The sequence below is a fragment of the Lepidochelys kempii genome, chromosome 8 (genome assembly GCF_965140285.1).
Source record: "Lepidochelys kempii isolate rLepKem1 chromosome 8, rLepKem1.hap1, whole genome shotgun sequence".
In the NCBI taxonomy this organism is placed as follows: Eukaryota; Metazoa; Chordata; order Testudines; family Cheloniidae; genus Lepidochelys; species Lepidochelys kempii.
The window spans coordinates 78,812,902-78,840,333 of record NC_136387.1 but is presented as its reverse complement, the minus strand read 5'-3'; the positions used below and the strand labels follow the sequence as shown (position 1 = coordinate 78,840,333).

The 27,432-nt window shown below is 41.2% G+C and overlaps 2 protein-coding genes and 1 long non-coding RNA gene across 7 annotated transcripts in view; 1 reads left to right on the top strand and 2 right to left on the bottom strand.

Moving 5' to 3' along the window:
* The window catches only part of LOC140916122 (uncharacterized), a 30,997-nt gene extending 18,765 nt beyond the window's left edge, over positions 1-12,232 (bottom strand). The window contains exons 1-2 of the long non-coding RNA XR_012160431.2: positions 11,769-12,232; positions 10,768-10,854 (exon numbers count right to left, since the gene is read on the bottom strand). This is a non-coding gene — a long non-coding RNA (uncharacterized LOC140916122). The remainder of the gene's footprint in view (positions 1-10,767; positions 10,855-11,768) is intronic.
* DNAI3 (dynein axonemal intermediate chain 3) overlaps positions 1-12,359 on the top strand; it is a 55,657-nt gene extending 43,298 nt beyond the window's left edge. For 2 of the 4 annotated variants that reach the window (XR_012160427.2, XR_012160428.2), the window contains exons 19-24: positions 299-429; positions 1,354-1,558; positions 2,690-2,781; positions 4,485-4,607; positions 6,060-6,381; positions 8,537-12,359. Coding sequence is in view for 1 of the 4 variants with exons in the window: in XM_073357196.2 (XP_073213297.1) it covers positions 299-429; positions 1,354-1,558; positions 2,690-2,781; positions 4,485-4,607; positions 6,060-6,194 (686 nt within the window). In the remaining 3 variants the exon portion in view is untranslated. Of the gene's footprint in view, positions 1-298; positions 430-1,353; positions 1,559-2,689; positions 2,782-4,484; positions 4,608-6,059 lie in introns of all 4 variants that reach the window. The other 2 variants (XR_012160430.2, XM_073357196.2) reach the window with 2 other exon arrangements.
* Positions 12,360-25,069: 12,710 nt separating this feature from the next.
* SYDE2 (synapse defective Rho GTPase homolog 2) overlaps positions 25,070-27,432 on the bottom strand; it is a 52,682-nt gene continuing 50,319 nt past the window's right edge. For both annotated transcript variants that reach the window (XM_073357195.2, XM_073357194.2), the window contains one exon: positions 25,070-26,190. In XM_073357195.2, the coding sequence (XP_073213296.2) occupies positions 25,688-26,190 (503 nt within the window). In that variant the 3' untranslated portion in view covers positions 25,070-25,687. The remainder of the gene's footprint in view (positions 26,191-27,432) is intronic.

Sequence of the window (27,432 nt, the reverse complement as noted above, 5' to 3'; positions counted from 1 at the left end):
TCTCACAGAAATGTACACTGAACAATAAAGCTAATAACTAGATCTGAATTAATGAAAATTCTCTAAAGGCAAGTACAGTGCCTTCTATAGCTCCCCACTAGGATCTCCTTCCTCGGGGACTAATGCCTGAGAGTTATTAGAAAATTAGAACAGAGACTTAAAGATAAGAGAGTGTATTAAACTAATCAAAATGCAAGGGCCAGAAAAACTCCTACTAGGTTGAGGATTGTAGGATCAATTTTGCTATCTTCAAAAAACCAGAGTTACAAGTAAATAATTGTCCTTTTCACTCTGTTAGGTCAGAAACCAGCTAACAAATACACCATCCATGATGGAATTGTCCACACTATACAAAGATCTCCATTTTTCAAAGACATCATTCTTAGTGTTGGAGGCTGGAATTTTGCCATATGGAAAGAAGGTGTTACAGTAAGTTACTTTGGCAACAGACATACTATAGTTGATGGAGAAAAGAATAGAGTAACTACAGTATGTAGCCTCAGGGACAGGGCTCACGGAAATGATGGTAGATGGTAGAGCTAGCCAGTTTGAAAATAAATTGGGTTAAAAAAAATAAGCTATTTTCTCCTGCCAGAGCTAAGCTTTTAAAAATAGTTTTGTAAACTTGACTCCAACGGAGGAAGCAACTTTCTCTAATACCAGCTTTCGTGACACTTGTGGCTTCTGCCCAGGCTATTTCCATTTCAAGCAGTCTGTTGTCAGTCAGAGGAGCTTGAGAGTAGAGGTAGGATGTGCTAAACAATACTACAGACTTGCGGAACCCCCCATTAGACAAAAGTAATTTGAACAACAGAGTAATAGAGACAGCAAATAATAATTCAATCTCTCTTTTTTTTCCCCTTTGGAGTTATAGCACATTGAAGGGCAAAGTGACTAGTCCTAAGGAAAAGGAAATGCACTATTCTAGCCTAAAGATAGCAAAGGCAAGGATGGCTATGGTAGCATCCATACCAGTGAGGAATGGGTGCAGTCTTTTGGCCAGCCAAATATTGAAAAACGTGTTTCTTACTATTGCTGCCATCTGGGAATCCAGGACTTTAGTTGCATCTAGCAAAACCCAGATTTTTTGTTTGTCAATAGGTAGGCAGACTCCCTCAACTGACGGAGTGGGCATCAACTTTTCCACTTCCCTACAATGCTTCTCTTTACCAGTCAACAATATACATGCTGGTTTTGACCCCATAATTACTTGTGTCGTGGGATCACTCAGAAATGGGAAGCGTTCTCACATTACACAAGCAGGAGGCTGGAAAGAGTTCTGACTGGGTTGTTTTTTTGTTTGTGATTGTTTTGGTTTCTTTTATATTGGATTTTTTTTTTTTTTAAATTAAGAGTGGCCCAATCCTTCAATCATGCTGCTCATCAAAAAGATATACTGTAGGACATTGGTCCTTATCGAGAGCCGGAGTTTTCTTCATTGGTAGAGAAGATGGAAATATTGATATTTGGGACCTACTGGAGAAAACACATGAGCCATCCCAGACCCAGAACATCTCTATATCAATGATCACCTGCATCAAACCCTGGATCGTCTCTTGTATGTTGACAGTGATTATACTTTTCCATAACACTATTTTAAAAATAAATTATACCATGATCCTGGAAAGGTTTATGCATATCCTTAAGTTTACACACTATGCATTGTTCCATTGAAGTCACTGAGACTATGGACTGTGAATAAAGTAAAACACATGCATAAATCTTTTCAGTATTGGGGCCTTCATGTTTTTATCATTACATAAGCAACTAAGCACAGTTTCTTTTGTTTTTTAATATTGTTACAAAAATATTGTTTCTTTTAAGCAAGTTTGAAAAGGTAAAAATATATTTCTGTGTAATAAGGGACATTTAATTATTAGATATACAAGACAAAATAAGGCTATTTTTTGCTGCAAAAACAAAAACCTAAAAAAAAACTAACAAAAATGAGTCTTTGGGAGCTATTCACTCTCTCTGTTTAAAAAGATTGATGGATGTGCACACTTGCTTAAGCATTTTTGTCAACAGCTTTATGAGGTTTAAGTATTTTATGGGTGAAACTGTGCATCTTAAATAAAACAAAATCTTTTTCACATTTTTAATAGCGAGTCAGAGAAATGCCTGGAACTTTACATAAAAGAGTTTTTAAATTATACTTGCCTATTCCCTGGGAAACCATGGAAACTGCAGAAAAGCTCCATGACCCTTACTAGATCATAAGCACTTTGGGGCAGGAACCATCCTTCCCTTGGGTAGGATGCCTAACACAGTAGAGTCCCAATCTGTGATTAGGTTCTCTGGGCACGACCACAATAAAACTAATATGCAATGACTCAAATAACCGTATTTGGAATTCTGTATGAATAGAGGCCTTAGCTGAAAAGTTAATCAGTAAATACTAGAATTCATTGTTAAAAAGATGCCAACACAGTAATGGTCATACTGGGTCAGGTCACTGGCCCATCTAATCCAATATCTAGCAATGACCAGTACCACATGCTTCAGAAGAAGATGCAAGAATACCCATAGTGGACAATCACAGAATAATTTAGAGGGGAATTTTCTTCTTAGCCTATTAGTTAGTGGTTGGCTTATGTCCTGCAGTCTGGGGGTTACACAAACATTTTAATTTAATTTCTGTATCTTTAGTAATAGCATCATTGTTTATTTTGTTTTTATACTCTCATAGCAAAGCAGCACTTTTTAGCTATATCTGATAACTTTGGAACTCTGCATATTTTAGAAATCTCTTGGACATTAAGTCACCCTTCCAGTAATGAGGTTTGTAACATTTTCTACTTGCCCCTTAAGTGACCACATATGTTGTGGGGTTTCATGACCGTTTTTTTTCAGGTTATTGGATTCCTACATACTAAAGGTGATTAGCTTGTGTTTGAAATGATCCACAGCCACTATCTCATAACATCTCACAAACCAAAGTTGGACCTGGGACGTCCTCAGCAGTGAGACCTCAGAGGAAAACCAATTGTTGCAAGAAGCAGAGTTGGCAGAATTTCATCGTTATAACCAGGAAATGGGAAAAATGTAGATGAAGTGTCCAAACTGTAGAAACACCATTTTTTGCCACACGCATAAAATGGCACCAGGTTTCATAAACTACATTCTATACACTTGCCTTGACTTTTTTCCTATAAATTTTGCTCCAAGGAAGTCAGTGACTTCAGTTGAGCCATGCTGATTTACACCATCCAAGGATCTGACTGTAGATCTTTTAGGATCTGATCCTGCAAACCCTTACATAACTAGCCCCCACCAACTCATTGGGACTGCACATTTGAGTAAAAACGTTTAAATTGTAAGCTCTTTGGGGCAGAGACTGTCTTGTTCTGTGTGTTTGTACAATGCCTACTACAATGGGGGCGTGGTGCTGTAACACTACAAATAATAAATAATTTGCATCAATAATAATTTGCAAAATTAGGTGCTGAATTTGCATGTCTTCTCTCTGTACCTCTTTCATTCAGTTTCTCCCAGCTCCTTCTCCCCACCAGAAAACAAGTTAGAGGCCCCATCTCACTCGTTCTAACAATTTTTTCTGCAGCTTATTCTGTTCTCCCTATTCTCTTTCCCCAAACCGCTCCTGCTCACTATCCCAAACCTTCCTCTTACCATTTATGTACTCATGTATATTGTGAGCTCACTATGAAGCTATGGTATGAAACCAAAATGAAACAATATGAATACTGGTGATAACTGGCACCCTTGGCTCAGTAAAGAGAACCTCTCCAGTTCAGGTTAGGGACACATTTCCAGTGTAGGGAAACTTGTGCTGCTTCTGCCCATATTGTATTTGTTTTGTGAGTAGAGGGCTTTACTGGACAGTGTTGTCAATCCAGCACCATTTGGGAATATTTATCTACTTACTGTAAAATCTTTACATTCTGTTAAAAAAACTCTAGGATCTTGAACAGTCGTGTTAGGGAAATTGGTGCACAGTCTGACTCAAATAACTGACATAGTGGAGAGGTCGGGTGGCGTTGGGGAGCTTAGTGCACAAAACGTAACTCAGGACTGGTTTACACACAGACCTGGATTGATTTAACTAAATCATTATCATAAAACCAATTTAGTTATTTTGGTGCAAGTGTGTGAGGGGTCACTCTTGTTTCACAATGTGAGTGGGTAAAGTCAGTTTGTTATTGAGACTAGAAAAGTGACTTTGGCCGCACACAGACTTGCACCAAAAACATTTAAAATCAGTTTTAATCCATGCCTTTTGTTATTTTACTGCAAGTCTGTGCATAAACCCACACTAGGATAGGGAAACTGATAACAACATTATCAGGTTAATCAGGAAATGGTAGATGTATCACATTATTACAGAATTTCTTATTTAGTTCTGTATATTTAAAAAGATGCTTTAAAGCAATGCAACATTACTGTAGATGGATTATGTGCTGAAAAGTGCGATGATTCAGATTCACTGTGATCACCACAAACCATGCTTGCCTTTGTGTTAATAGCGTGCCAGTGTTCTTCATTACTTTGAGAGAGAGGTCAAACATCTGGATTATTTTGAACAGCGTCAAGAATTCCGAGCCAAAGAAAGAAAGGAATTGGAACTGGAAACACAGAGGAAAAAGACAGTAAGTTGAGTTCAGGAGGTAGAAAAGCTGTATTTTTTTTAATTTTTAAAATATGCCTCTCTCTTTGCACTTGGTAAAATTTCCTCTGATATTTCCATCTGTTTATACATTAAAAACAGCTTTTGCTCAGCATTTTCTAAGTAAATCCAACTGACCACTTTCATATTTATAGACTAGTCCATCATTTGGGGAAGAGAATATACTGTACTAGTTCATGCTTAACCCTTCAGTCCTCACTCCGCCAGCACACTCCCTTTGACTTCAATAGAGTTAGAGTGAAGATCAGTTTGACCCTGTTTAAGAACACTTATTAATTTCCCCTTTCTCCTAACTGTACATTTGAAATCTTAATTTAGGTGCCATTTTTATAAGTATTATTCTTTAAGGTCAGCAGGCAGAGGCCCCAAACCTTCAGCCCTTACTTACATAGAGCCATAGTATCATTGGACTCAGTAGGACTGTTCATGTAAGTGATGATTACTGGCATGAATAAGGGTTGCAGGCCTGAGCCCTACATACATAAAGCTAGAACTATTAAATTACAACAGTCGGAAAGAGATGTTTTTCCAGTTTGATATTTTAATTAATGTTTTACTCAGATTTGTTTTTTCTTGTTTGTGCACCCTCCATATCACCTCGTTGGGAGTGTGTTACATACAACACTGTTATTACCATTGACAGCAGTAGAGGACTATGCGATATGCCAGATGCAATGATTCCCTCTTGAGGAGAGAGGGAAGTGTAGTGCAATGAGAAGTGCAGTAAGGAAAGTAACTGAAATACTTCCCTGATAGATTGTATTTTCTAAATGGACAACCTACCCTAATTCTCAATTACTGAGGGACAACCTTCACTCATTGATAGATTTTGCTTTCCACAACCAATGCTCTGTACAACTTTTCATGAGTGATGTATGTGAATACTTGGATGCTAAAATCTAAACTGCATTCTTAAATTTATTCTCCTAAATTTGGGTTATTGCTGATTATGTACTATATGTATCATATGACATTTAAAAACAAACATGGTATTTGTGGATAATCTAAGCACTATACCCAGATGTACATGCACTCTTTTCTCAGCCTGTGTATTATATAATTTTAACATTAGCTTTATACAGAGCATTATATATCCGGAGTCCTGTGTGGTAAGTGAAAGGAAGTGAGCCTTGAATAGACGATGAGGCTTGTCCATAGGAGGTACTATTGCAAGGGCTTGGAGAATTAAATCTATCCAATAGCTCTGTGTTGATCTGACTAATAAACGATGTTACCTAGCTGATGAAATGGCAGATCTGTGCATGTGGTTCTCAGTGATGCTCCACTCCTAATTATATAGCTAAAAAGATGGAGGTGAAAGAGTCAGCATTGACAATCACTGACTGAAAACCAATGGAATCGTATTAATGTTTCAAAGCTAATAGCAGCTATTAATTGGTTACTTTTTCCTCAGAGAGTGGCTGGTGGACAGAAATCAAGAGAACAAATGGAGGAGCAGATGAATATAAATTACGTAGATTTTCTGGATGAAGAGAAGAAGATCCTGACAGGACTTGGGCTACTGAAAGCAACAGATAGATTTGCCTAGAACAGAACACAATGAGCATATTGGCGAATGTGTATTTTTTTTTCAGGATAGGTTATTTTGCTTTTTTGGGAAACCTGTTTATATTTAATTAGCAGCATCTTTAGTATGAGAACTGTAAATATAAATCATATCACACTAGGCAAAATTATCTCACTAGCTTTATGAAGATGTTTGCTCACAGCAGCAGGTAAGAGAACACTTGATTTGTGATATTCCTGCACGGCCATTCATTAATGATTATAGTTATAAATGAGTCATCTCCTGGTTTAATGGCATTATTTTAAGTTAGCCTACTTATTTATTGTTACAATGCACCTACCCAGCGCTGTGCCTGCTGTAAAAATATTCAGTGAAAAATCTACTCAACAAGTCAAAATAAGACTACAACATCCTCCCCTGCAAACTGCTCCCGTTCGAATAGAATACAGGATATTAATATTCCTGCTGCTCAGCTCCAATAAACATCTCCCATGCCCATCTCCCACGTTCATCATCCCCAAAGCACTCAATTCCCCCGGAAAAGCTTACTTTAAGTTTTGCAGCATGCCCTGAAGGTCCCAAGTTTGGGCATGTCATGAATCAAGGGAGAAAGAGCGCTCCAAAGCCAGTAACACACTACCGCTCGCCACCTTTGGTTTACATCAGGAGGGACCAGTCAGCACCTCAGATGACCACAACTGCCCTGGCAACATACGAAGAGAAAGAGGTAGTCTCTCAAGTGGCTGGGACTGAAGCCTTTAAACCTCATAAACAACACCACACACTTCACCTGGGCAGATCATGAAGCACTGGTCTCCTGTGCTCTTTTCATGAAAGTCCAGCTCATAAGCAGGTCACTGTATTCTGAACTACCTGCAATTTCCACATCATTTGAAAACGTCACCGCAAACAAAGCACACAATCTAACCTTTGGGTGATTAGGGAGTAGAGCACGGCAGCTAGTACGGGACTTACTGTTTGTTAAATACAGAGTGTGGCAGACCCACGGAAAGAACAGCAGGAACCGTACGGGCCTATGTTTCGATTCTATCGCAGGTGTGAATTAATGCCACTTTACAAGCTTTGCTTCAGTATTCAAAGGCTTCTTTGAGCCCCATCTCTGTGTTGCTAAAGTGGTTGGCAGACTTTCCTTTGCTGAAGACTGTGAGGAAAGGGAGGTTTACGCTACGCAGTTCTTAGCAACACAGCCCAGCCCCTACAGCCGTGGTGCTAAAAGGCACGCAGTGTAGCCACCGTTTGTCGGCAGGAGAGAGCTCTCCCGCCAAGAAAAAACATCCATCCCCAACGAGGAGCGGTCGCTCTGTCGGCAGGAGAGCGCTCCTGCCGACAAAGTGCTGTTCACACCAGCGCTTTTCTTCGACAAAACTTGTGTCTTTCAGGGGGATGTGTGTGTGTGTTTTTTTTTTAACACCTGTGAACAACAGAAGTTGTGTCGTTCATTTGCCAGTGTAGACAAAGCCTTAGATAGAAGAAACAACAAACAGATACGAGCTAGACACTCATCAAGAGATTTTGATGAACCCTGGTAACTACAAGAATGAAGCTCTAGTGGCTAGGTATGATTGTAGAACCTGGAGGTGTGTGTTCCTTAGCTAGTTTTCCTGTGTTGTGATTAACAACCATTTGCACGTAGTTAAAGGCGAGCACAAGATTTTTAAAAAGAACGTGTTTTCCTGTGAATCCCATGCAAGATGGCCCTATTTCTTCCTGTCTGACATTTATTTTAAGGTTCAGTTCACAGTTTGATTTAAGCAGATTCTGAACAGTGGGAGGATGGATAAGAGGGTAGTCACAGAGGTACTCTAGCTCCTCAGAACACTTCTTTTATTTACATGCTGCAGTTTGTGAAAGTTGTTCTGTGAAGAACTGGGTGGTTCCAGATTAGCAATGGAGATACAGAGCCTTACATCGCAGGTTTGAATCTTTAACAACTAGTGATAGTGACCAGAGATAATGCACTGGCTGTCACATCTCCTATCTGAAATGAGCTGACAGGCTCAATCAAGCTTTGAGATGTCACAAAATTCACCAACATAAAAATTGGTGCTGAGTGGCCATTTTGTTGTCAATCACAGTAGAGGGACCAAAGAATGTAAATGGAAACCTAACTGCTTTCATCTTTAGCGGGTGGTCACATCTGGTGAGGGCTGATGAACATTGCTAGGGAATGATTCTGCTCTTTTTGTGGAATCGACTAAACACCATTACATTATTACCATACAAATGGAACACATTGTGTGAACTGGTACAAAAATCTAATGAACAGAATAGATCTCTCAACCAGGAATATTTCTGAAAGAGAATAAAAACCGTGTTCTAGTTTTTCCTTGGTCCTTTCACAGATCTCTGATGTCACAGCCATATATCAGAGCCCAGCACAGCTGCATAAGAACAGCAAGAGTTCCTTCTTCACTAGAGAATTCCCCAAACCAAAATCCTGGACTGGTGTAAACCTGATCTTTGGCAGAAATTGAGTACAAACATCACAGCACAGATGATGGATGTTCTCCACACCGACTGCAACGGGCAACATGGAATAATGGCAATAGCTTGAATTAGAGGGATACCAGCAGATTAAGTCATATATGTAACATATTTCTTTCTAAGTAAATTGAAAGACTTGTGTACATTCTCATTACTTTTCATGATTTAGACTTTGTATTTTTGTTTTGTTTTAATTTCTCTCATCTTAGGCAATGGAAATAGATTATTCAGTTCCTCTTTTATGTCTAGTCAGTTTCACTTGCTGGCTCTAATGCTTGTACTGGGATGCCAACATTGCAGGGCAATTTCTTTATTTTAAAGAAAATTTCTACTGGAAAAAGCCACAATTTTTTGTATTTGTCTTAGCTTTTGTAAAAGCTTATTGTTAATAGGCCTAAACTTTGGACTAAGTTTCACCTGCCAGTAAAACCTTAAACAATAACATCCTTATGCCTTTGCTTCAAGGAGGTAATCAAATTCTTAACCAAAATCACAGATCTAACCCCCTAGCACCACCACCACCACCCCAAGTCGAGGAAATTTCAGAACTCTGCAAACTGGAGCATCTCTGCTTAAAATAATTATTTTGTTCATCGGATTATAAAATGATTCCTAATTTAAGATTAGTAAATGCTTAACAAATGGAAGACTGGACCCATAAAAATATGTTGTTCCCCCAAGGAAACTGGGTTGTATTAGAAAGAGCAGCTTTTACTGAGCACACAGTGAATGTTGCTGTTTGCATTTCCACTGAAAGGCAATTATTCCTGAGAGATGAACCACGTGTTAGACAACAGCTTTAATATCCACAAGTGTAAATGAGTAACAGCCTCATTAATATTTATGTTCATCCTTTATCTGCAGGGATGACTCTTTACATTATGCAGCGTTCCTGCCTGTTGCTAGGTTTCCAAAGCCAGGTCAGATACCATGTAACTGAGTAGAACCTGTCAAGTGGAAATTAAATGTATCAGAAAAGGACAGATTAAACTCTATACGGGTGAATTCACTCTTTCCATGACTCACTGAGCTGTTTTGAGGGTCACAGACTCCTGTCAAATGAGCGTCCATATGGTCACAGTAGAAACTAGAACGCAAAATAAAACTGACACATAGGGCCTTTGCCAAAAGAAACTTCTGTAGACCAATGCTACCCTACTACTTCATCCGAACAAAGGCTATTCTAAAAACCCTGGAACAAGATAGCTATGAGCTTCCTGTCCACAGAGAAATACAGAGATTACAAATAGGTTTTAAGGAAATGTAAAAACATGCTGTAAATCCACAAGGGCTAGTGTCTCAAGGCCCCTCCCATTAGGTATATTTACTTTTTGCTAAAGCTTCAGTCAGGCTTAAAGAAAGTGCCAATTGAGTACCACTAAATCTGGATGTAATTATAGTGTGACATTTAAAAAGGAAAACTGAGCACGTATGTTTAGAAATGATTATAAAATTATCAGCCTTTTATTTTTAATTTGAAGTTTAAATACTATTACAATTACATTATGTGGCTCCTCTGTATTAGGCAATCTTTACATCAAAATAAAAGTGAACTGTAATAACCACTTTCCTGACATCTATAATGTTATGTTTGCAGCTGGAGATCAAATGGAAGGGGAATGCAGCTCCCTTTGTTAAATCACCATTTAACAAACGAATTGGTGTGCACAGATATGGCAACTGTCCCCCACAAGCTAAACTGAAAAGCTCTATCCTCTGGTTGTGAGGCCTATATTTTATTAGAGGAACATACCATTTTTCAGATCAGCTTTTACAGAACTTTAGCTAACTAGGACAGTCTACAATATACAGAAGTCAATAAAGTGATCACTGAATGTACCTGGAAAATCCCTGTCACGTTTGCTCCTTTACTAAAAAGGAGAAAAAAAAGAAAAAAAAAGAGGAAGTCACAGCTTCTTTTCCTCAAACCACTTTAAAAAAGCTCTAAAAGTTATTCTTCAAGACGGCCTCTACGTATACCCATGCTCCCCAGCACTTCAGAGGAACCACTGGAAAGCAGTGGGGGCTGGATGCGTGCTCTTTCACGGGACCCAGTATTTGGAGCAGAGATTAAAAAAAGGGATCATACCTTCCCACCTGCCTCAGTCACTTCCATTCTGCCGCTGATTCCTTCAGCGTGGACAAGACAGCACCAGTACATAGTAACCCAGACCTCCTGGATGTAAGAAAAAGCAGCTATTACAATGTTTGTGCTCCAGGACATTCACTCACAGAAGGAAACTTTCTGCACAGATTTCAAGGCCTGATACTGTTTCCACTGAAACCAACAGCAAAATTCCCACTGGATTCAGTGGGAAAAGGATCAGGACCACACAGGGTAGTATTGCTTTTGGCTTATAGATGAAATAACTTGTCTAAGCTGTTTTATTTGTTTAAATTGTTAAAAAGAATATATACACACAAGGCACTAGAGATACATTTTATAGAGCGTTTGATAGAAATGAGTTTCCCTGTTAAAAATCTTGCAGTTATCTACAAACTATCTAAAATAACCCAAACATGTTACTAATACTATGCAGGCAGCTCTGGATTGGGATCCACAAGTGCTAGGGCTTTGTCTACACTACAACCTCCTCCACATCAGGAAACTTAATCACAACCAGGCTGTCGCCCCACCTGGTTACAGCTGTGCTTCCAATTCTCTGTACAAAGTGGACCTTAAACTTATTTAACACATAAGCTAAAGCATTATTCTGACCAACCGGAAATTAAGGTTTCAGACTGGTTCTGAAACATGGTTTAGGGCAAGTCTACACTATAAATTGGAAGCCTGTTTTGTAGTCAGATTACAGAACAACCAGATTTTAATCTGGTACCATGACATAATTGTAATTAGAAACCGGAATCATCAGACTAGAGCTCCATGTAGTCCAGTATCCTGTCTCAGCAGCCAGTACCAAATCAGGGAACTGCAACCATCTTCATAAGGGACATAATGGCATAACCTGCCTATAATGAAAATTTCTTCTTAAACTTGTCAATTAGTGGCTGGCTTTTAGCCTGAGCATGAGGGTTACATCCTGTATACATGTTTTATCCTCTCTATTGTAACTCTGGATGTTCTGTTACCTGTCTCCGTGTCTAATCCAATCCAAACCAATCTTGCAGCAGAGAGTTCCACAGCTTAATTATATATAAGAATATTGTCGTGTAGATGACAAACTCCAAGGGATAGCCTACAGCCTTCCAGGATCCTGGAAGAGTGGAAGATGTATGGTACAAGTCATGCTTCACTCATGGTGTCATAAATATAAAGGGAAGGGTAAACACTTTTAAAATCCCTCCTGGCCAGAGGAAAAACCCTTTCACCTGTAAAGGGTTAAGAAGCTAGGATAATCTCGCTGTCACCTGACCAAAATGACCAATGAGGAGACAAGATACTTTCAAAGCTGGAGAGGGGGAGAAACAAAGGTTCTCTCTGTCTGTGTGATGCTTTTGCCGGGAACAGAACAGGAAAGGAGTCTTAGAACTTAGTAACTAATCTAGCTAGACATGTGTTAGATTCTGTTTTGTTTAAATGGCTGAGAAAATAAGCTGTGCTGAATGGAATGTATATTCCTGTTTTTGTGTCTTTTTGTAACTTAAGGTTTTGCCTAGAGGGATTCTCTATGTTTTGAATCTGATTACCCTGTAATGTATTTACCATCCTGATTTTACAGAGGTGATTCTTGTACTTTTTCTTCAATTAAAATTCTTCTTTTAAGAACCTGATTGCTTTTCCATTGTTCTTAAGATCCAAGGGTTTGCGTCTGTGTTCACCTATGCAAATTGGTGAGGATTTTTATCAAGCCTTCCCCAGGAAAGGGGGTGTAGGGCTTGGGAGGATTTTGGGGGGGAAAGACGTTTCCAGACGGGCTCTTTCCCCGTTATATATTTGTTAGACACTTGGTGGTGGCAGCAAAAAGTCCAAGGGCAAAAGGTAAAATAGTTTGTACCTTGGGGAAGTTTTAACCGAAGCTGGTAAAAATAAGCTTAGGGGGTTTTTCATGCAGGTCCCCACATCTGTACCCTAGAGTTCAGAGTGGGGAAGGAACCTTGACACATGGTTACAAAAGTGTCATCAAACTGTGGAGGAATCATTTCTGGAAAAGTGATTTCTGAAGTTACATCCACTTCTAGCTAAAATGATTTCACCAAAGCTACACTGGTGCTGCTGGATGGGGGAAGCCATCATCTTTCACTTAAAAACCCACTGTTCTGGAACATGACGTGCTATTTCAAGGACTAAATTGTTTTTACTGTGGAAAAAACCCTACATCTTGGGGTCAGAGGTTTGTGGCCTGGCAACAGAGCGACCAGATGTGTCCCTGGCTTATCAGCTTTATCCTGTAAAAACACTGAGTATCTACTTTTGCCTGGGATTTTCCCCTCTACTTCTAGAACACTTTGGAATAGCTTCACCAACCTTTCTGTACTGGTATGTCAATAAAACGTCCAAACGTTGCACAGCAGGAAAAAAACAGTTCACTTCACTCAATAAACCTTCACCCAAATTCCATCCTCAAGAACTTAACCAATAGCTAACATGTTGCAGGCCTCTTTGAATAGCAACACCACAGTTCTAAAAATTGCAAGAGGTTTTAAAGACAAGCAAGGCCATGCAACTTGCCCCCTCCAGAGGGCAAAGTCCAAGGCATAGTTTAAAAATGAGGATCCTGGAAAAGCAGATGAGGTACAGCACACAGAGTACACAGCTTGCGGAAAATACAGCCACCTAGAAGAATGAATTTCACAAACTAAAATGTGATCTAAAAGTTCACTGCAGAGTGCTCTTGTTGCAGGCAGTTGCAGCCACTGAAGACTTTGAAATGACTGAGAAAAGTAATCAATCATTCTGATTATCCACTGAAAGGCCAAGATGATACTGAGCAAAGGAAAGTTTAGGCTATTGAAGAAAATGTCATGACAGCATCATCAATGAGACTGTGGAACCATCTCTCAAGGGAGAGCTGCAACTCCTACCAAGAATGGAAGTTTTCTAAATGCTATGCTCTAGGAATTATTTTGGGGAAGTTCTAGGACTTACATTATACAGGAAGTCAGACTAGTGAGCCTTCTGGCCTTGGAATCTATGAATCTATTGCTTGAGTCATTTCAAACTGAACTGGATAAAGTGGAAGTGGATGCCTGATGGGGTCGGTAATGGGATGTAGGAGCCTTTCATCTCTAGGTCCATGGTTCAAGTTCAAAGTTAGAGACCTGGCAAACCACCATATGGTGAATGTTGTTTGACGATCTGAAAAAATCCCCTCAAGAGGGCTTTCCTGGAGGGCTGCAACATCTGTAGTGAAGGGAAAACCCCAAGCACCATCCTACATGGCAGCTGCCCCACTATGGCATGCTGCTCAGAATTCATCCTGTGAATCTCCCTCTGGGTGCTCAGAGACTGCTGAGGGGAGCCCCGGTAGGAGCTAAAACATTAACCCTGGGAGTTCCATCTAGAAATCTTCTAGGTTTGCAGGGGATTATGTTGCAGAAAATAACTGGTTCCCTATTTCCTTCCATGCCCAAGAGCCCTTGGCAGGATGATCCTGCAAGACACTCACCGAGTGGCCCCAGAAAGGGTGGGTGGAAAGCACATCTCCAGAGGCAGCACTGCCTCTACATTTCTCCAAGGTAGGTATTGTCTGCTCGGAGAAGCAGGAGCAATAACCAGCCCTATCATTCTCTTGTGGTCCATGGGCTCTCCTACTGCAACAGCTTCCTCAGGAGAGTGAGATTAAATTATATTAGTGCAGATTCATCCATGATTTAGGAGTATCACTGTTAGGCTACATTGTCTTCACTAGTCATTCTTCCTCACTGTCTTGGGGCTATCTACTAACTTAAACATATGCCCTTAGTGCTAAATAATGAAGTTAAGTACACAGACAGCTGGAATTTCTATTTCACTCTGTTTACTTGTAATGAAATGGCCAACATCTTTATCACCTTACACTTAAAAGAAAAAACAAAAAAACAAAAAAAACCCCAACCCCACAACCCTCTAGGTTCAGAGTGGATTGTGAAAGCAACTCTAAATGCAACTCTAAGCATTCAGAGAACAAAGCATACAAGTTACTTTACCAATTAAAAAACATAAATATCCTAGTCCTAATCACTTGGCATAGCTGTGGAGGAGGGAGAACATTTAAACAACATTCAAGATATTTTAGAGGTGGGTTTTCAAATAAACAAGGCAGGTGCAAAATTTATTTGAAAAGCAAAATCATTGTTCAGAAGGGGTTAGGGAAGCTAGAACGTGTTATAAGTATTAGATCATCTCTTTTTTAAAAAAATAAAAAAAGTGCTGTCCCGCATCTTTTATTGTCCATGTAATCCACATAAAATCTTTTGTGCAAGTAACATGAGCTGAATTGCAATCCATGGCACTTGTGCTAATGTAACCACCAGAATTCTCTAAAGGAAAATGTATGATTTTTCTGGGATATGATTCTCATTCATTAAAACCCAAAACAAATCTGCACAGTGTGAAGTATAATATTTGGATCAGGTACATAAAGCCGAGCAGTCAGATCTGACTTCTCCCCATGTTTCATTAATAATGAAAACGTTTGGACATTAAGTGTAAAAGGAAAAAAAAGGAGTAAAATGCAAAATGTAAATCTCCTAAAGTTATTTGGTATTGTCTACAGGCACAGCATAGCAGAAAGGACCAACTGCAGCTAACCTCCAAAAGTTATTTGTAACAGGTTTGTCACCTCAGCCAAGAGGCGGTGTGCATCTCGGTGAATTATAGACTTGTCTATCCCAACACCTACTGCCTCAGTCAGTACACAAATGTTATGTCACCTGGCAAAACACTTTCTAGGGACTAGGAGGAGTTTTGGTGCAATTAAAAGAAAATGTTCCACTTCCTTTCAGGTTGGAAAGGTGCTGCTAAGAACTACAGACCTATGTCTGTAGGCTCCTGTGAGGCTCAGACTATTCTAAAATTGCTTACAACAGTCTGTCCTTACAGACAACACAATTCAATATAATCCCATTATAAAATTCTCACAACTGTTGCTGGTTTGTGAGCGGATACACTATGAAGTGCCAGCTGTTCTCAGTGGCTTCTTTGGAGGAAGCATGTATCTCAGATTGGGAGGAACTGGGATGAGCCTGGTACATCTTACTTCACCTCGGGGCCTACAAAACCTAGGCCCCTGCATAACTATTTTAACCCCCTGGAGACCAGATCCTCGGTTTGTGGTAATATTGCAGCTAGGCCCATTTATACAAGCTGTGGATCTGACCCTGGGCCTTATCTACTCCTCCTGCCTCTTTGTTCTCTCTCTCTCTCTCTCTGTTCTTGCATCCGAACAGCACATAATACTCAGAGCCTCTCCTTGCCAGTCCCAGAGAGAAATCCAGGTGCGCTGTCACCCCTCCCCCGAAATCAGTCCATTTCTAGTAAAAATAGCTACCTTGGCCTGGCTTCTGCAAAGACATCTGCTCCAATGGCTCTGATGCAGTAATCTCGGAAACTGATTTGACAGGAGCATTTAAAGAGTTCAGAAAAAGGGTTATACTAGGCAAGCAAACAGGACTTGAAAGCCAGACTCCCTGGACTCCACAGAACATCAGGGTCAGTAATGAACTAAGGGAGTGAGTGAGGGAAAACATTGTTCAGACTATGCATGGATGGTGGTAACACTGCAGGCAGCAGCCGTTCTGCCCCCATCGTGAATTCTACCCAGTCACCAAATTCCAGGAGCTTGACTTTTCATGATTTAAAGAGCCACTGTTTTTTCAAGAGCTATGGAATTTAACTCATTCCGTGCCTTTGTTTGTACACGTGCATGGCTGCAGAAATGGACCTGTCCTGCATGTCATGACAAAAATACTGCTAAAAGTGGGCAAAAGCCCTACCCAGTGGTGGCTCAGATGTTGAAAAATAGCTGCAGGTTTTTTTCTGAAGTACGAGGAAGGTTAAGAGTTTGGAACCAGCTCTATTTGGTTCACGTTGCCCCAAATGCCAGGCTTTATAATAAGACATCTCTGTCCAATAGAGGAAATTCTGAGCCTTCTTCTGACAATCCTATTGGACCAAGTCAGGAAGAGGATGGTGAGAGCAGACAAAGAAATGGGGGGCAGCAAGGGCCCCTCAGCTCTGCTGCCAGTGCCCTGGTCCCAGTGGGCATCAGGTCAATGGAGAGGGGAACCAGGATACTGGCATCAGGGCTGGGGGCAAGGGCCCTGTTGCCTGCAGCACTTTGTCTGCTCTCACCATCTTTTCCCTAACTTGGTGCAATAAAAGATATTACCTCATCAGAATACTTGTTTAGTTAGAGGCGGGAATGGGCTTTGTCAAGGCATTTTAGACAAAGTAAACAATTGCACTAGAATCCTGTACAACACTTTCTTCCCCTGCCAGCAGTAATTGTTATTGATCCAAAAGCAAGACTCCTGTGAGATAGTAGCTTCAGAGAAGTAGCATTATTACAAGGCAAGATATTTTCCCTTATACCGATTGAATTACACAATAGGGTCTACTGTAGAGTGAAAGTTATGTCCAGTAAGAGGAGCAGATGTCTTCCATTTTCACATAATTGCCTACCAGATTTAGAAGGAGAAAAAACGGTTACTCACCTTCTCGTAACTGTTGTTCTTTGAGACGTGTTGTTCACATCCATTCCAAACAGGCATGCGCGCGCCGCATCCACAGTCATCGGGAAGTTTTTCCCCTAGCAGCTCCCATTGGGTTGGCTGTGGAGCCCCCTGGAATGGCGCCTTCACAGCACCGAATATCTGACCCTGCTCCTCCTCAATTCCTTCTTACTGGATACTCCGACAGAGGGGAAGGCGGGAGGGTTTGGAATGGATATGAACAACACATCTCGAAGAAAAACAGTTACGAGAAGGTGAGTAACTGTTTTTCTTCAAGTGATGGCTCATATCGATTCCAAATAAGTGACTCCCAAGCCCTACCTAGGCAGTGGGGTCGGAGTTATGGAATCACTGATTGGAGCACCGCTCTGCCGAATGCCGCATCATCTCTGGAGTGCTGGATGATGGCGTAATGAGAGGTGAACGTATGCACCGGGGACCACGTTGCTGCCCTGCAGATCTCTTGTACCGGGACCTGGGCCAGGAACGCCGCTGATGAAGCCTGCGCCCCTGTGGAGTGTGCCGTAAGAGCCGGAGCTGAAACCTTGGCTAGCTTGTAGCACGTCCGGATGCAGGATGTGATCCACGATGAAATTCTCCAAGATGAGACTGGGAGCACTTTCGTCTGGTCTGCCACCACCATGAACAGCCAGTTCAACTTCCAGACTAGCTTTGTGTGCTCAATGTAAAAGGCTAAAGCCCACCGAAAGTCCAGTGAATGAAGCCTCTGTTCTCAGACATAAGCATGAGGCTTAGGGAAGAAGACAGGCAGAAAAATGTACTGGTTAGTGTGAAAATGTGACACCACCTTTGGAAGGAATTCTGGGTGAGGTCTGAGTTGTACCTTGTCCTTATGGAAAACCGTGGGGGGGGAGGTGGTTAGAAGTGAGGGCCTTTAACTCCTACACCCTCCTTGCTGAGGTAATGGCAACCAGAAAGGCTATCTTCCATGACAGGTAGAGAAGGGAGCAAGTCGCCAGCGGTTCAAAAAGGGGGCCCCATTAGTCTGGAGAGAACCAGGTTAATGTCCCATGCAGGGACTGGTTGTCTAATTTGTGGGTATAACCATTCCAGGCCCTTGAGGAAATGGGCAACCATGGGGTTGGCGAAGACGGAACACCCAGCTGCTCCCGTGTAGAAGGCCGAAATGGCTGCAAGGTGCACCTTGATGGACAATGCTGCAAGACCCTGCTGTTTCAGGTGCAGTAGGTACCCAGGATGAATGGTACGGGCTCCTGGAGTGCAGGTGTGCGATGCTGAACACACCAGAATGTAAACCTTTTCCACTTTGCTAGGTATGTTGCCCTAGTGGAGGGTTTTCTGCTGCTGAGTAGGTCCTGCCTTACCAGTTCTGAGCACAGGAGCTCCAGGGGGTTTAGCTATGAAGCTTCCAGGCTGTGAGATGGGGGGTCTGAAGGTCGGCGTGTGATCAGGTCCAGAAGTAATGGCAATGGGATTCGGGCATCCACTGACTGCTCCAGGAGGGTGGCGTACCAACATTGGTGAGGCCACACTGGTATCACCTGAATCATCTGTGCCCTGTGTCTGCGGACCTTGAGTAGGACCTTGTGTATGAGAGGGATCGGCGGAAAAGCGTACAACAGACGTCCAGCCCAGGGGAACAAGAACGCATCTGCAAGCAAGCCTGGGCTGTGTATCTGGAAGGAACAGAATTGCAGGCACTTTCTGTTGCTCCAGGTGGCAAACAGACCAACCCGGGAAAACGCCCCCCTCTGGAAAATGTGACGCATGACATCGGGGTGCATGGAACACTCATGATTGCGGAAGGATGTGCTGAGGTGGTCTGCTAGTTCGTTCTGAGCTCCTGGGAGATAGCCCACTCCATTCACCTGGAGGCGTATTATGCAGAACTCCCAGAGCTGGAGGGCTTTCCGACACAGGGGAGAGGAACGGGCTCCACCTTGCTTGTTGATATAAAACATGACAGTGATGTTGTCCATCGTAACTGCCATGCACTGTCCTTGTAGCCTGGTCTGAAAGATTTGGCACACTAGTCATACCGCCATCAACTCCTTGATATTGATATGGAGCGAGAGCTTGTCTTGCAATCTTAGGCCCTGCATTTGGAGATCTCCCAAATGCGCGCCCCATCCCAGAGCTGACGCGTCCGTTACCACAGACACGGAGGGCTGGGGGCTGTTGAAGGGGACTCCCTCGCACACTGTCTGAGGGTCAAGCCACCATCAGAGAGACTCGAGTACTTGCTCTGACTCAGTGACCACTGAGTCCAGCCTGTGGCACTCTGGGCAGTAGACCAAAGCAAGCCGAACTTGGGAGGGGTCTGAGCCTCATTCTGGCATGCCAGACCACATATGTGCAGGCTGCCATGTGGCAGAGGAGACTCAGGCATCCCCTTGCTGTAGTGGTCGGGTACTGCCTGAGGCCTTGAATAATGTCTGCCATCACTTGGAAGCAGGCCTCTCGCGGAAATGCTCTTGCTGTTTCAAGTCCAATACCGCCCCGATGAACTCTATTCTTTGGGTCGGTAACGAAGTTGACTTGTTCACATTGTGGAGAAGACCCAGTTTCTCGAAAGTGGATCTGACCAATTGGACTTGAGACTCCACCTTTTCCCTGGAGCATCCCCTGAGAAGCCAGTTGCCAAGATAGGGGTATGCCCTGCACCCGTCTCCTTCAGAGGAAGGCTATTACAACCAACATGCACTTGGTGAACACTTGGGGGGCTGTCGACAGGCCAAAGGGGAGGACCATGAACTGATAATTGTTGTGGTCGATGTCAAACCTGAGGAATCATCTGTGTGCAGGCTGTATAGCTATGTGAAAGTACGTGTCTTTCATGTCGAGGCCAGCATACCAGTCTCACGGATCCAGAGAAGGGATAATAGCCCTCAGGGAGACATTGTGGAACTTCAACTTTTCCATGAACTTGAGATCAGGAGCAGAGCTGAGCTGGGGAGGGCAACCACCTCATCGTGGCCGACTTGCCGCCTCTAGACGGTGCCATCATCATGGCAATCAGATCCCTGGCAGCTTTCTGGAGTGGAGGGCAGGTCCAACTCCTCCACCTGGCATTGCCTTTCAGGAGTGTTGCTGGGCACTGGACTCAACGGTCTCCTTAATGGAACCAAAGCCAATGGTGCTGAGTACTCCTGCATAGGACGCACTACTGCCGTGCCCGCCATCACCGCTGTCTTCGGCATGGGGGAGGGACCCCAGCAGTCTCCTCGTGCCATGTGTGCAGCACCGGGGAGTGGGAGAGCTGCCAGGTTGTCTCTGCAGCCTGCAGCGCCGGGGAGTGCTGGTGCCCAGGGTCTATTAGGCCACAGTCCTTGCTCAATGCCATGTCACATACGGAGGCTGGCGTGCTCCACAAGGATGCACATGGTGCTGGGTCCTGACAGTCCGTGGCAGGCTGGGGGCAAAGAGCAGACTCCATCAAGAGCTGTTTAAGACGAAAGTCTCGCTCTTTCTTAGTCCTGGGGCAGAATGCCTTACAGATCCTGCCCTTCTCCGTCTGGTGTGTCTCCCCAGACACGCTAGGCATGAATCATGGGGGCCGCCTGTTGGCATAGGCTTACTGTAGGTTCCACAGGGCTTAAACCTGTGGGACTGAAGCATGCCCTGGAACTCAGGGCAAGGGACTGGGGGGTAGCCCCACCCCCAATACCTTATCTACAAACTACAACTATGTATACAAACTACTAACTACAACTACAAACTAAAAATTAACAGCTACTATAAACTGCAGTTCCAACGACCACCACTGGCGGTAAGACGAAACCGAGGAGGGGCCGGGTTGGTAGGATCATATATTTGGCGCCTGCTGGTAGTAGCCCTGTAGAGCACACCTCCACCTCCTGCCAGTTGTAGCCTGATAGAGCACCCTGGGCATCCAGAGGCTTTTTTGGTCAATTACACCGAAAGGGGAAAGGGAAAGAACAAGCTGCACTAAGGGCCGTGCTTTGTCAGGTGTTTCTTTAGAACAAATTCTGTGGTGCTCACATTTGCAGATGACCACAGAATAAGAAGGTTCGTAAATGCACGAGAGCACAGAACCAAAGTGCAGCGTGACCTGGAGAGTTGCGGGAGCTACGGTCGGGATGGTCATCAGTAAGATAAGTAAAGGCCTATACCTAGAGAATGGAAATAAACAGCACAGAAACAAACTGGGCTCTGGAGAGTAGGGGTTTAACCAAGCTGCCACATCACACCCCACTAAAACAAATTTGTTTTTATGTTGTCCCAAAATCACCAAGCAACCTAGTTGTTATTGGGAAGGCATGTGATTGCCAAAGGGAGACTGGGAAGAAGTTGAGAATCACCAGCTTCAGAAATTTCATTGCTCCAGTTGTTGTGGAGGAAATAAAACAGCTGAGTGGAGATTCTCTCTGCTTCCAGCCTGGAGAAGCTCACATCAAAAATCTCACAGCAACCAGACCTCACCTCACCCTTTCCTCAAACTGGGGTAAATGCATGCCCAGATTGGTGCCTGGCTTCCCGATCAACCTTAAACATGTCTAAATGGAAGTATTCCCGCTTTACTTCTCCAACTGCTTCAAGTTCAGACAGAGATATTCAGTAGCTCAGCCATGGTAGGAGTGTTGGCAAACAAGGATGAACACCTCCATTCTGAGGGAAGCAGCTGAAGTTTCCTTCACAAAGCAGGTGCACATTGCTTTGGCTACTGAGATGCATGTTGCCGGAGACAGAATAGCTGAGTGGACATCATCAGTGATAGGGAGTCAGGAGACCTGGGTTCTGCCCCAGCTTTGCCACTGTCTTGCTGTATGACCAAGAGCAAATCAGATAAACTCTGTGTGTCTTAGTTTCCCCATATGTGAAATGGTACTTACCTTTGAGATCTACAGATACGTGTTGTGATCATTTTGTAAGACAGTGACTAAGCAGTATCAGAAGTATAAATCTTGGTTCCATTCTCCTGTTTCCATGGGACTGTAAATTAAGTCATTTGATTGGTGCTTTCCCTGGGCATGCTGTGTGCGCATCAACAGACAGTACAAATATTTAAATATCCACACTTTTCTTATGGGAAAGCAGTTTGCATACTAGTGAGAAAGATTTTTTGACACATTTCTGTGTCATCTTCATTTGCATCTAACTTCTTCATTATCTGGGACAGTAGAAAGGCCACATAGCTCAAAGACAGTCTGCCTGTGAATTATATTATGTTCTCTAAAATCTGGTTTTTAAATCCCTTTTGGTAGTAAGAGGCCCTGCAGTGTGTAAACCACTGCACTACCGCCTTTATGAACTATACGGGAAAAACACACAGAAATGGGTAACTCAAGAAACTTTATTTTATTACTAAATAAGCATTTCAGGGCTTATCCATGGAGTTCATTGGGAGTTTTGCCTGAGTAAAGACTGCAGAACCTGAGGCTCATCTCTTGTATGTCATGAAGACCTATCTATTAGAACAAATACTAATTTGCACTTTGCTAGAACTATGCTCTTCTAATCCCTGCATTTAACTTCCCCGGTCATGGGGAATTTACATACTAATCTATCTCTTTAAGAATCTTTTACAACGCTAAGTCTGACAGAAAGCTGCAACTTGAACAAATATTATTATATAAACAGTTATGTAGATAGGCACAGTATATAACAAACAAAAAATACCCAGAGGGAATTGTGTCTGCAAATGAGGGGGATGTTTACAGGACATCAAGGTATTACAGGATGTTGTCTTAACCCATTTAAAAGTAAATGTGGCAACCACAATCATTCAACTGCAAAATAAGTTTTGTTTACCTGCAGTTAGATCCCTTATACAAAATCTCTGAACAGGAAAGCTTTAGTATAATTAAACAACTCATGAGCTTGACATTAATTCAGGTAAATCATTACAGGTCATCCAGTTACTGTGTTCTAATGTTGTTAAAATATTAAAGTTTAAATTAATTTTGATAAAGCAATGTGTTTGCTGCATAAAATGTTAACACAATATTCAGACTAGGAAATACATGTCTGTACATTTAATAATAAAAAAAAATTCCAAATATTTTTGCATAATGGACCCATTTGTAGTCTATATTGTAAACACAGAATTTAAGAAATAGTCTGGTTTACCAAAGAATATTTATACAGAAATATTTTAATGCTAAATATATTCACACAAATGATATGGAAACAGATTGTCCCAAACCATCAACATATCTTTGCAACATACCAAGAACTGCGGTCAAAAACATTGGGTTTAAAGTTGCTTACAAAAACAGATCAACTACAAAAGCTATTACAATAATTTTTTAAAATCCTATATGAATGCAATTGCAATCTAGAAAACAAAATACTCCAAGTGACTGAAAAAAAAAATTCTGCAAACCACTAGAGTATCTATCGAACAATTAAATAATATATTCTGCCAAAGAATATGTACAGTAGATAGCTTAAAGTATATTTTTAAATAACCACTTATTAGACTTGATCACATTTTATTCTCAATTCAAATTTTTATTTAGAATTAAAATTTATAGTTTAAAAATTATACACATTCTGTATAAAAGTTTAAAAAAATACATTGATTTATTGATAAATGTGTCAGGTTAAATTTACATTTTAAACAATATTGTATTGCATATTTTAACACTTATAACAAAAATAAATTAATGAGAATGAATAAATCATTTGAAACTATGCTCAGATATTCCTTTAGAAAAAGGTGGTAAAACTGTACCGTAGTTCTCAATGACATTCTACTGTAAATAAATAACTATAAAACCTGGCAATATATAGAAGTATGTACTAGCTAAAAGCACTTACCACAGGGCAAAAGGAAAGATATGGAAGGATGCTCACATACTGAAAAGAAAGAAGAAAGTTAAATCCTATATTGCTAGTTGATTAAGACCGGATGTTTGGATTCCCAGTAAAAATGCTGTGGCCTATAAAAGAAAAACAATGGGTTTGTGCCCTTTTGCTTGTTACGACATTACAAAGGTGGCTTGAGATTTTTAAAATATTTAACAACAAATATTTTCTCTGCTTTTTTTATTTTAGAAATTCAGTTACCTGCCATGGAAGACACTATGGATGACAGGAGATATGATTGTATTATGAGATCACAGATACCAAGGAAATGAAATTTGATTAATTGAGAAGGGATGTAATTTTCATTCCGACTATTTAAAACTCTTGATTTTGTTTGTTTTGGTTAACACCTATTTAATTAAAACACTTGGGGGTGGGGGGGAAAACGACTGCCTTTCATAAATATTTATCACCTCCAAGTTCCCAATGAACATCTGAATCATGCAAGATGACCTCCAAAGGTATTAAAGACTTAACAGTCTGCTATTTTGAAGGTAAAATAAAAAGCACAATCCCCCCCCACCAAATAAAAGCTTGAAAACCCAAAACCCTTTCAGACCTTCTTTATACGTCAGAAAGGATTAAAAAAATAAATAGCACAATCCTTTCCATCCCCCTTCTTTGCCTGAAGGGCACCTTTAAAGGGAACAGACAGGTTCACTGGAAACACTTAGGAAATGCTGGAATAATTCTTAAAACTAAACTGGATGGTTTCTTTATGTAGTTAATAGTCAACAGCTGTGAACTGAAGCGTAACATGTGACACAAGGTCATTTATATTAATGATTCACTATGTCCTCTCTCTCGGCACATATTTCTGTGCGTAAAATCAAATGCTACATTGCTCAAGCGATTCCTTGTTTTGGCATCACAATGTGGAGCTCTTTAGAAATGGTTTCCTTATCTAATTCAGATTTCCCGCTTCCCAATATAACTATACAAACATGTACATAAATATATACAAACAAGGTTAGAAAAATATTTAATTTTTGCAGGTTTAAATAATTACTGAAAAGCGTTAATACAGGAATACAATAATATTTTGTACAGTTAAACTTTTACATACGTATAAAAAGCATTTTTTCATAACAGCCTTTGCACTGCAAATGAAAAGGTGACATACATGGTAGAATGGGATCTACCTAAAGTTCATGCTGCAAATCACAGGCCAAGAAACACTAATCCTCTACTAAGAGGCATGTCCGTACCAGGTATAAAGTTTCAGGAACTAAGAGTGCTGTTGCTACACAGAGCAGACAAAGATGGCACCTTAGCTCCTGTCACATACTGTCCAAGCTTCACAAGTGCATAGTACTTTGAAGGAGTGAGAGGGGAAATCACTTCTTCCTAACATCATTTCGCATAGTCTAAAAGGCCAACTTAAACCACAGAGGATGAGGCCAATGTATTCTTCTAATGAGAAGAAAAATGATCCACAATAATGGATTGGCTAAATTGGATTTGTTTATCCAAGGGAGGCCACAGATTATTCCACAATTCATTGAAAAACCCACAGACAGACTTTTCTGAAGAGACGGGTGGAGGAACAGGGAGGTATCAACAGCAGGTATCACGCAAGGAAATTAGTAAGTGATATTTAGTTTGTTTTTGTTGAGTTCCCGCTCCAAGTTTCCTATCAGAGTATCAATACTTTCTTGCAGGTCTTTGAGGTTTACTCTGTGGTCCACTGCTGAATCTATTGTTTGCATTGTCAAATAGGTCTGAAATGTATGCTCTTTAGACGTGGATTTTGCATGTTCAATCTGTCTATCTGGTCCATCTACTTTGCTGCAATCTTCCCCACTTTCTGTATCTTCTGAAGGAACATCATCATAGTCTGCTTCATTTAGGGTCTCCTTTGGATTTAAAAAGTAGTTTTCCCCACAACTGCTCCAGTCTCCTGCATAGCGATTACTTGAGGGACTGTCTAGTCTGGCTGGCCGGGGCCTAAGTACCCCTGACATTTCAGTACTGCTCAAATTCAACATCTGAGGCCGCTGCTTCTTGGGTCTCAGATAATTCAAAGACGACTGGTTCCCTGGAAACATGGTTGAGTATGTTGATTCTTTGGCAGTTGAACATTGCACTAGAACAAAGAAGAAGTTTAATGAAAATCATAACAATCAGATTGCTAGTAGAGACCAGCAATGAAAGGTTGTCCATTTATTTCACTCTACTTTACACACTCAAAACATGCATTAATACATGCAAACTTATGGCCAACACATTCCACTATTATTTTTTCTGCCATTATCTGACATCACTTAGATTAGAAGGAAAATCTAATGGAAAGCTCAGTTTTGAAGATTCATGCCATATTTAATCCGCAACTGAAAAAGTCCATTTAAAAACAGAAAACTTCCAGAGCGTTGATAAACTCAACTGCATGAGTTAATCAACATCTAGCTATGGTCAAATAAAAGCAAACAGCTTAGCTCACAGGCCTCTTCCAAACTAAATGGTGTAACAAAAAGCAGGCACCACTTGTAGAGGTTAAAAAACACAATAAAAATACCACCTCGAGAAACACCTAGAGAAGCTGAAAGCACATCAGAGTTGAACTCTTGTATTTCTCTTTTGTCCCAAGTTTTGTGCACTACCAGTAGAAGCTCTTTTGTATTAATTTATCTAAGCAGCCATAACTCCATGTCAAAGATAAAATAAACCATCAAACCCATTTGAGTGTGTTACCTGAACTCATGATTACACAGCATAAGTTACTAAGACTCCTCCTCTGTTACCGGCTTCCTATGGTAAACAGTACAAATATTTTTACTGACCCATGCCTCCTAAATACCTTAACTTCTTTTTGCTGTGCAGTGGACTATTACCTCTTGAAATTAAAGAAGCAGGTTATGCATTCTCTTTCACTGCTAGAAATGTAGCATACACAAATACCTAGAGATCAGGAAGATTCCAACTCGGTCACTTTTTGATTAACGTCCTCTATATTTAAGCATAAAGGGCTCAGTCCTGGGAGGTCTCAAATGTTCTTCTCTTTGGACCCATAACTGGTCTCTATGCAAGACATTAGTCTCATTTTAGGTATACCACAGTAATCTTCAAGAACTTTCTTGGCTTTTTGTTTTATTTCACATTAACAAAAGTCTTTCTGTTTGGACTATGCTCCATTAACACAAAGGGTCCCAGGGTTAGCAAAACTTGCCGGCTTTACACTCTCCCACTGAGCAAAGACCCATTTGTTTTCACTTGGAAAAATAAGGAAATTGAAGTTGTGCACAACATGTTTATTATCAAATTTGCTAAATCTACAGGCAGATTAAGTTTAAGAGACTAGACTGTGATCTTTCCTTCTTGAGTCAGATTT